The 10,872-nt window shown below is 42.7% G+C and overlaps 1 protein-coding gene across 1 annotated transcript in view; it reads left to right on the top strand.

Annotated features, from left to right (window-relative positions):
- The first annotated feature begins 1,384 nt into the window (after positions 1 to 1,384).
- Positions 1,385 to 10,872, top strand: part of cntnap5a (contactin associated protein family member 5a) — a 100,139-nt gene continuing 90,651 nt past the window's right edge. The window contains exon 1 of the mRNA XM_084022448.1: positions 1,385 to 1,527. Within this exon, the coding sequence (XP_083878574.1) occupies positions 1,455 to 1,527 (73 nt within the window). The 5' untranslated portion in view covers positions 1,385 to 1,454. The remainder of the gene's footprint in view (positions 1,528 to 10,872) is intronic.

Here is a 10,872-nt window from a genome sequence, read left to right as displayed (position 1 = left end):
CCCAGGATTACAGAAACACTAGTAGCCCAATTTACTTTCTGGCTAATTTAGATAGAAGTATAAATGGTCATCACGCCACCAGGCAAGTGGACCTTCTCCATGTATCGGTATGGGAGTATCGCGTCTCCTTTTACCTTCTCCTTGGTTAGACTGGTAAACTGCTTCTCCTCAGGGTCAGTGTTCTGGATTGATTTGATTGGTCAGGACAAGAATGTTACGGTGGCGTGATGCACTTAATAAAACGTATGCTCTGTGCAGAGACCTGGGCTATTAGAATGGTTTGTTGGTTTGTGTGCAAAAACCTGTGTACTGCACTATATCGGTGAACCTCCCAATATGGTGAAGTAATTGCTGCAGCCCTAACCTCTGGTTCCCTTACTCGGACTACCCTTATCTTCAAACTCAACCTTCATTTTCATCTTGCCTTCACACCTGTAAATGCTTAAAGCAGGGGGAGCCAATGGCCACATAACTCAACCAACTACTGTAAAGCTTTGTGACTGCATTATGTACGGCTGCGACACTGTCGCATTGACACGATCTGTCCACTGGCACATAAACACCTGGCAGAGCAGTCAAAACCTCCTCTGCTACAGGCGGTGTCCCTAGGACCACATTTAACCGTGATGACACACACACACACACACACACACACACACACACACACACACACACACAAGGTGAAAACAATACCAGCGTTGCTGTCGTGGCTGGTAACAAGTCGAGTGTGATATTATAGGCTGCTTAATGGGGCCCCTTGGTGAATGTGTCCTCTCCCCTGCCCCCCATAAAAGCCGCTATGGCTGTAGAATCCTCCACTTGTTTATGCACATATTATGCACCTTATGCCATATTGTTTGTCAGCCCTGCACTTAATTATTCTAATGCCAACAAAATAATAATTTGACACAAAAAAGACTGATCTTTCCACAAAATGCCAAGGTGGAAAACCAAGACAAAGGTTCACAATGATTGGCTGCCCACCACAGAAAGCAACCAGTTCAGTGTCTCACGTTACTCCATATACCATACTTATATATATATATTACAGTTAAAGTTAGCTGACACACACACGCACACACACAAACACGCACACACACACACAAACACGCACACACAGCTTTCCCCTTGTGGTGCATTTTCATAGCAATGTCTGGGCATCACAACACTCTTTCTGCCAATATAGACTGAAACAGAGAGAGGGAGAGGGGCAGGCAGGAAGAGGGAGGGGAGAGAGAGAGAGAGAGAGAGAGACAGAGAGAGAGGGGGAGAGAGAGAGAGAGAGGCGGGCTGTGCCTCACAGTGAGGTCGTCGTCGGAGCGGTTTGCTCTCCTCTCTCCCACACCAGACTCCTTCTATCCCTCCGTGCTGGAGGAGCGAGGAGCTCTGTTTCTCTCCCCGAACCCGTTTCTCTCTGCGGTCACACGGATAATAACCGCACCACGGCTGGGAAGATGGTTTTTCCGCTGCGTATGGTTACCCTTTACACCCTGAGCGTCTTCGGCGGAGCGTCCGCCGCCACTCACCGTGAGTATTTCACCTAAGCTCACCTGTGCGGAGCCGCGCGCTCTCCTCCTCCGGTCCGCGCGCTGGTGGCGCGAGAGAGGAGACTGCGAGGCTGAAGTTTGGACGCTTTTGTCCTCGGGCATCGTGACTGGACCCCGACGTAGGCGCGCCGCCGTCCGCCCGCTCGGTGGTTTACTTTGAAAGCGCACTTTGAGAGAGATTGACAGAGACGGACACAAACAGAGGGGGAGAGAGAGAGAGAGAGAGAGAGAGAGAGAGAGAACTAGTTGCCTGTGTTTGTGTCGAGCAGAACGGATGAAGGTCAAGCAAACAGGTTCACGTCGTTTCATTCACCGAGCTCACTCTGCAGAGGTTCACCTGGTCGTAAAGCTGTTATGCACCCCCCCCCCCCACTGTCAAGCTGTATACGTGTTTTGCTGGTGTGTGTGTGTGTGTGTGTGTGTGTGTGTGTGTGTGTGTGTGTGTGTGTGTGTGTTGGGAGGACAGAAAGTGCTGACTGGCCACAGCTGTACTGCTGCTGTTGAGACTCCCTCTAAACACTGCTTTCCCTCCCCACCCATTTGAAATGTGCTGCTGCACACTTCTGGCCCTGCATTTAATTGCTTGAGTGGTTTCCTAATGTGCTAGAATACTTGGAGGCTGGAACAATCCGTCATTTGTTTTTTTTTTACCCAAGTCACTTGCAAAACAGGTTATGTTCTAAAAAATGATGGATTTGTCAATTATCCCAGAGCAGAGTCAAGTCAGGAAAAATGACAGTTATATGTCTATACAACCTGTTTTCTGTGTGCGTCTTGGAGCCATGTTGCAGTGGGAACAATGAGCAGAGCTAGTTCCTGCTATCCAGCCTGCCCTCTGTGATCTACTGTGCTGTTGCTGTTTCCTCGGAGTGCATGCGTTTTACAGTAGCCAGGTGGATCTGGTAAACCGGCATCCGAGTGCACTTTTATTGTCGATTTTACAGACAAGACGTTCATAAAACATGAGGGGGGGGTTCACAAAATAACATCGACACGTGCATGTACTACCGACAGTAAACCTGTTATTCTCATCACATGGCAGTGCAAATGTGTTGCCGCGGCATTTAAAAGAAAACAGTGGACAAAAAAAAAAGGGTGATTAGAAGACAAAGCGCCAACACAAGGACAGACACAAGACGTGTAACGGTGATATAAGAGCTCCTCCTGTCAGTGGTGAACCTGAATGCCACAGTGGGCTTCATTACCAGGCCAGGTCGGGATATTCACACATTTTATATTACTATGATTATTAATATTATTATTTTGCTATTGTTATATTTGTTGTACTTTGCAAATGCAATATATTTGCAAAACAATTTTATATTTGTTTTCATAAAGACATGCGGTGGATGGGACGAGTCACTACAAAAATCCTGACCAGCTCAGCTCTTTTTTTTCTCAGGGATTACACACAAGGTTTCTTGTGGAAACTCATTGATCATATGTCTACTTGTACGTGAAATAATAATGGGGTCGATTTTCAACATTTGCAGAGTAAAATTTAAGGTCATGTATGGTCCCCAGAGGTTGAACCTTCCATTTTTTTTCACCAGCTCCACTTTCAAGCCAAAATGTCAGCAGTGCACACAATGTTTATAACCTAATTTAAAATTATAATATGTTCCCATTTCAATGCTTCTTGGTGAGCTCATTCTTGTGTGCACCCAACGGGACAAACAGTTTTATTTTAATGCCTCCCTGACCTTTCCCTCTGCAGCCTTTTAACAAAGTTGATAATTTTACTCTACAAGAATAACAAAATCATCTGTATAGCTCTAATTCCGCACATTTCTGTGTTGTGCAAATAAAAAAAACAAAAACAACAGAGCTTCCTAGCGGCACATTCGACCCCACATGCCCTTTCTTGTCATGTTAAAAATGTTTAAAAAAAGTCATTCCGGCAGTAAATGGACACACCAGCTGGCGTGACATCATTTGATCTCTGGGTTTATCTTTGCTCTCCGAGGGCGAAGTGTGACACCAGGCTGGTGTCGGGGTTTGAGCCGTTTGTGTTTAGGTGAGCGACGGAGCTAAACTGACAGCTGCATTACTCATTTATGGCAGTTCTGTGGTTCTCAAATGTGTGCGGTGATCAGGTCTGACATGCTGCGCTGAGATGAAATGGTGAGATGCTCCTGGAGGTCAAACAGCCGCTCTCATATTTACCAGCAGGAGACAAAAGGACGGGGGGGGGTTGCGTCATGGCTGGTCTGTGTGGCCCTTTAGGCGGCGGCCACTTCCTGCCGGGAGTCCGTCTGTACTTTCTTTGGCTTTTACAAAGAGGCGTCACTCAATACAAAATGGGTCGATCTGCCATTTTTCAGCAGGAGTTAATTCATACAGTATTACTATGACCTTTACAGTAATGGCTCAGTGACAAACGGCAACCGAGGAGCCATGCACGGATGCTGTGTTTTTTAATAATACAATACAATTTTACTGGTGGAAATGCGTCTGGCAAACCACAAGGTTCTCAACAGCAATTTGATGCAGTAAAAGTGAGAACGCTGAGGGCTTGAGTGCTTTCTTGTAAAATACACTTTGCGTTGAAAATGCATTTACCAGCAGCGTTGACCACTTCAGCTCGAGTGGTTTTGAATTTACAACTAAGATGCCCATTGCAGGGGTCTCTGATTGTAAGTGAGCAAAAAATGTTTTTAACGCCCTGTAATGAACAGGACAAAAGCCAAAGTACTATAATAATGGATACATTTGAAAACATTTGTCCTTAACAAGTAGTCCGAGGGATTACAGGTCCATTCGTTTTTTTGACCTCTCTGGGCCCTAGTTTCGTGGCGCAGCGCAGGGCGGCGCAGGGCGGCGCAGGGTGGCGCAGCCGGCGCAGTGCAAGTTTCGACCCGCGCAGCCTTGCGCACCGTCAGTTTGGCAGTTTGGTGGATCGCCTGCGCCAAGATGGGTGTGGCGGCGCAGCAGGGGGAGGCGTCACAGATTCAGCTTGGCGTAGCGGAAGTTTCGTGGCAAAAAGCCTCGCCGAGACTGCGCTGAAAGCTCGCCAGCTCCGACCTGGTCTACTTTCGGCGCAAGGCGCAAGTCGTAAATAAAGTCCATCCATTAATGCGAATCACAGCTGGCGGAGTGGAAGTTTGGCTGACCTCACAGGCAGGTTTCCACAGTTCCAGACACATTTAAATGCAATAAATAATCACAACAAACACTATTTAATGCAACTAATTGAATCAACATGTCAATTTATATCTATATAGATTATCCCGTCACATCTGACGTCAGATCAAAGGCGGATGGCACGCGTAACGGAAACTCAGCCTCTCGGACCAAAACATCTCCCTCTCTCTCTCCTGTTTTTTATAATATGGGCATTGTTATTATTATGATATGCGCGCACAGCGCGTGATGCGTGTGGTGGGAGCGGCGGCGCTGCTTCTGTCATCGGGTTGTCATGTGACGGAACTTGCACTGAACCTCCCCTAACGTATTAAAGGAGAGGAGAGGAGCTCATTTGATTGGTGAAGATCTGAATCGGCTGTATTAATCCCAGTCCACGCCTAGTCTCCTCCTCGTCTCCCACTCACGCCTTCTTCTCCTCCCTCTTTCCCACTTGCGCCGGTGGGCGAGACGGGAGGTGTGCCTGCGCGAGCCTGCGCGGTGCACGAAACTTGCAAAGTCCAGGCGGACACACCCCGTCAGCACGGCGCAGGTGCGCTGAAAGCTGACTGCGCCTGGTCTACGAAACTAGGGCCCTCTGTCTTCGCTGTGTTGCCAGTTGGTTCGGAGGGTTGGTATTGGTATACTTGAGAGCCCTCTTTGGGTTCTGCTGGGTTGGAAGGCACGTGAGCTGTGAATGTGTCGTCGCTGTCGAGGCTACGTCCAAACTGTCACATTAGGCTGCTGCTCGTTTAACCACATTCACCGCTTGGAAACTGCTTTAATATAGAAGATGTGGCATGTGGGGCTGACAGAGCGAGCTGGGAAAGTAATTTAATAAATAATCAATTATTATAAAATAATGATATTAGAAGACAAATGTTGCATTGTGAGTACTTGATTCATTATTTTTACACATATCTTTATGAGGGCTGCATCTAGAAATTATTTCCCTTATTGATTAGCCTGTTGCATGTGTGTGTGTGTACCCTAAGCCTCCACCCCTGGTGGCAACACAACAGATGTTACAGTTTGCTTTAGTAGATCAAAATGGAGAAGAAAATAAATAAATTACATACGCATAAACATATATGAGGTGAGATCAACAGATAATTGGTTCTATGCCCTCATATCTGTCATTTGCATTTTCAAACTCCTCTTAAAAACGCTGCCTGGATCGAGGGTTGTATTTTATTGGAATGTGCCACACTATTTATTGTATAACAATAATCGCATAGCGTCTGTGACCTAGTGTGGGTGGACAAAAGCTCTTTAATTTGGTCAATAAAGGAAGCCCAGGCACTGGTGTCTGATTACTGGGCATCATGCTACCAACATCTCCATGTATAGAACATCTAATTAAGATTGGCGACGATGATTCCGACAGAGATAATGAGAAGGGTTGACAACAAAAGGCTAGCTTTTTTTAAATTCTGCTGCCAACAAACAACACATCTAAAATGGAGGTTGCAATGCAATAGGAGCATTGATAGATCAGTTGGTCTGTATACAATATAAAATAAAAGAGTCAAATATAAATTCAACCATAATTTCCAAGCGACCAAGATGATGATTTCATTGTCTATAATCGAAGAGCAACAACCTTGGATTGGAGAATCTGGAACCAACAAATGTTTTGCATTTTTATTCCTAAAATAAATTGTAATATTGAATAATTTATCATTTTTTGTTGATACATTAATCAGATAATGCCTTGGTGCATGGTATAGATGGTCTAGATGTTTGTGATTGACAGAGAGAAACAGAGTAACAATTTCAGAGAAACTTTTTTTCTTAGCGTTCACATTTTTGAACTGTTTGAAACAGTTGATTAATTAACAAAGCAGAAGAAAAGTACATAGTTGTGTTTTCTGATCCATCCACCACCCAGACCTCCACCCTGCATGGACTTCCACAGACTCATATGATACAAATTGATGATACATCAAGAGCAAACGTAATCCTCGACAAAATACGTTTCATTCTTCTTTTTTTGGGAGACCAGGCTGTGTATGGCATAATTAATTTGCTCTGCTACACCACATTACCTCTGTGTATAGAGTCTACCAAGGCCTTGTCACGGGCCAACGGGAGGCTTCTAAGGGAACATTCTCTGCTATGTGGAAGCATGAGTCTCTTGGCTGGAAGGCTTTCATTACCAGATGATATGACGCTTTCCACCACAGATCTGTGGGAGGAATATTGCTACGCCGGTGGAGACCGCTGCAGAACACATCCATCTTTTATAAGCTCTAAAGTTTCCGGTTTAGCAAAGCAACACACACACACACACACACACACACACACGTATATTTACTTTGAATGTCATGCTCCAACTTAGCTCAGCGAGCGGATACTTTGCAGCTAATTATTTTCCACCTGGAACGTGCTGGAGCAGCGCTGGCATTCGGCACCATCACGGCAGAAGTGAGCGTGTGTGTGTGTGTGTGTGTGTGTGTGTGTGTGTGTGTGTGTGTGATGGAGACCATGCAGCTGCAGATTCGCTCGTCTAATGAATCTGAAGGAGGCACTCAAGGAACACCTACCACTGTACATATTCAAGGCCTGATGAATTTATCAGAAGGTAAATGAGGCAGAGCACTGCTGTGTGACAGTGCAGGCACTTTCCCTCATGTTTAAACATTTCTTTCTTCTGAGACAAAACCAACTGGAAGGAATTGTGGAGGGATGAAGGACTGACAGTATATACAGAAGGAATATGTGATTATGTCTCGAGGATTACTCTCCTCATCATCCTGATCCCACAGAGAATGAATGTGAGCTGTTTCTACATATTATGTCTGATAGACAAATTCAGACTGAAGATGGGTATAATTTGTGCATTTTAAAATATATATATTTTAGATTTATTTTTATTTTGTCATATTTTATTTTAGTTTTGCAATAAATTAGATAAATTGTATCCTTATTTGAACAAAAATAATTAACCCTCAAAAGTAAACCCACACAAATCCTTTACACATGTAGTGTTTTCAAGTGATGTCAAAATATTATTTTTATTATTTTATTTCCTTTAATATGTATATATATATATATTAAAGTTGTTTTTGTCACAAATACTTATAACACAGATCATGAATAGTACGCAGCCATAATTGGCATAATTGTTATTCAGGAATAAGCTTGATTTTTCTGAGCTTTCACAAAGCGAGTTAAGCTTCAACCAATGGGTTAATTATCGCCTGTATATATAAAACAACACAAAGCCTCCATCAAAACCAAGGCAGAAAACGTATTATTCCTTTCAACCTTGAGAAAGGCAGTGCAGACCAGATACACTCCCTTTTGTTACCATTCTATTACCTTTCAAAATAAAAGTCCTAGATATATAATATTCCCAGGTGAGCATTTAACACGCAAGCGTTAAAAATTAAATAAAACATTAAGATAAACAGTGGCACTCTTTTCATATTTACTAGTAGAAACGTTACACTGGAATAAGAAAAAGAAAAATCATCATTATTATTCATCATGAAAACCATTGAATCTACAAAGAGAGAACCAGTTTTAGAAATAACTGAAACGCAGTTGTTTAAAAAAAAATGCTTTATGTTCGCGCAATTTCCTGTGTTTCTATACATTTTGATTTTGGGGAGAGGACTTTCACTGTTGTTGTTTTTCTGTGGTTCTGGACAGATTACTGGCTTTACTTTGTGTAAAAAACCAACAAGATAATGTTTCAGATCAATCCAGATCAATCTCCATCAGGGTGACTGGATTTTCTGAGCTGACGCTGAACAGGGAGAGCTGCTCCCGAGGTCTGTGTGTTCGTTTCGTCACATTGAGTAAATACAGTATTTCAGAGCTCTCTCTCCCTGATCCCTGAATGAGTGCAGCTCTGCAGAGACATGAGATGAAGACACAGGTCTTTCTTTCTACTCATCTTGGTCAAAGCTTTTTTGTCTTGTTATTTGGCTCCATTGTGAGAAGATGCACAGACAGATGCTGCTGTCTGCAGAAGTACGAATTCTACTTCAGCACAAGTCACGACGTGTGACATTCCATATCACAACAATCGGTGGTGGCTGGTGACTCGGGAGGACAGAAGGAAAAGAAACCCAATGCCTCTTGTTATTTTACATTAGTTGACAATTTATTTATTTATTTTACTGAGCAAAATCAGACAGATTGAATAGGGTTTAGTATACAAATAGAACAACAACAAAAGAGCCAGCAATACTTCACACACAAAAATATCATAAAACATACAGATATTAAGTGTCTTGAAAGCCTTTTTGCTAGTCGAATGAGAGACATCTTCAGGATAACAACATTATAAGCCTTTTTATTGCTACATTTATATTTATGACTAAAACTATTGCCAACATCGTTATCATATCAAAAAATATCTGTCTTCTTTGCTTTGTGTTTTGTTTGTAATAGAACTAGCTGCACATTTTCTCATGATACAGGGAAAGTGTTTAAAGATAGTATCAATGACAAATCTGCAAAGGTCTTGCCAGAATTTCTTGGTGTGAGAACAAAACAGTCTCTGAATATTCATCACAGAAAGAGCTTGTGTGTATGTTCTTCTTAATCTGTGCTTGTAGTGATTGACAGTGACGCATCAGACCTTCAAATAGCCTATACATAACAGTTCCCTACTCCCTCCATGGGATGTCTTGTGTTTCCTCATTCAAACCTATAATAAAATGTAAGTACTTATTGACATTGATTATTCATTATAATTATTCAAAAATCAACAGTGGTACTATCCATCACTAAATCTCCCACCGTTAGTGGATAGAAGTTGTTAAAATGCCAGTCTGTATTTGTTTTTATTGTCCAAGTCCACAGGAAGCTTCTACATTGTCCCCTTCAGAGCTAGTGTATCGAACCAAATGCGTTTTGATTGTAATGAATGAGAAGAGAATCTAATGGACACTTGATATAAGACTATTTAGAGGAATAATATCTGCCCAGTCTCTCGGGAGCAGGGGAAAAAAATCTATTGTGATGAATGTGGCGCCAGCGGAGGCCTTTCCATTTCCAGCTGCATTGGTCACACGGTGATGCTGCACCAATTCCCAATCCATAGAGTGCAATGAATATGCTTCAAATAGCTGTAGAGTCTGTAAGTTCCATCCTCTTATTTATTTTCACTGTTACTGGCAGAGAAGGTTTGAAAGGATTATCAACACCCACTTTCCGTCGACTGTGCCAATAAGATTGATGCAATAATCAGTAAGGGGACGGTTTCTAGGGATGAAAAATGAGAGACGAAAGAAAAAAAAAACTGATTCTGTTTGAATGTTCAGACTGAAATGAAAAGAAGAAGAAAAAAAGCAGAGTCTTGCTTTCACATTCTCTATAGCATTTATTATTTTATGTAATTACATTGTGCGATTACCTGTGAATCGGACACGGACCTGCATTTCCACACTGTATGATTTGATATCGATCATGATGTATTTATAGGCGTCTGAGACAAAGCCGTGTAATCTGGAGGCGCCGGTTCAGCGGCTCAACAAGCTGCGTTAAAGAAAAAGGAAGCTGCACTGCGATGCAGTCATTCAGTTCATTTCGGCATGAGCACACGAACGCATCGCCTTAAAAATGCGTCCAGCGGTGCCTCCGACCAAACAGGGACAATATAAAAAACGGAATGCCTGCGGTATCTACGTTAGTCTGGATATTGACAGATCAAAAAGCTTCGCATTTTGTAGTTTAATTAGCAGGCTATACACGGTGCGTACATGTGGTTTTACTGTATGTGGTTGTTGTGGCTTAGTCCACCTTTTGCAGCAGTTTGGGTAAAATAAATATCTCAAAGCAGATTGAGGGCAGCACCCTGGCACAGGCATCATATCTATAAATGTGTCTTGTCTTGAGCGACTGCTCATGCTTCACCACACACTCACATATGGAATGTTATACAGAGCTATAAGAACAAAACTCAATCAACTGCTTGCACTCCACGAACCCTGTTCCTTCGAGGAAAAACTAGTTATGAAAGCCTGTTTTTAAAAAGAAATCTATACCACGCCACGAGAAACCACTCTCTCAGGATTCTTTTTGTTCTTGTCTAAAGCAAAGTCAGACTACTAAATCAATATTATTGGTTTTTTTTTTTAAAACTCTGAATAAATGTTTTTTCAGATATTTTTACATCCAAATGATATGCAGTTTCACCTCGTTTTAGCTGGAAGGAAGCATGAGCAATCAAATCATGCTTCAAACA

Source organism: Eutrigla gurnardus (genome assembly GCF_963514095.1).
Source record: "Eutrigla gurnardus genome assembly, chromosome: 12".
NCBI classification, from domain to species: domain Eukaryota; kingdom Metazoa; phylum Chordata; class Actinopteri; order Perciformes; family Triglidae; genus Eutrigla; species Eutrigla gurnardus.
Note: the sequence above shows the minus strand (reverse complement) of the source record. Positions and strands in the feature narration are given on the sequence as shown.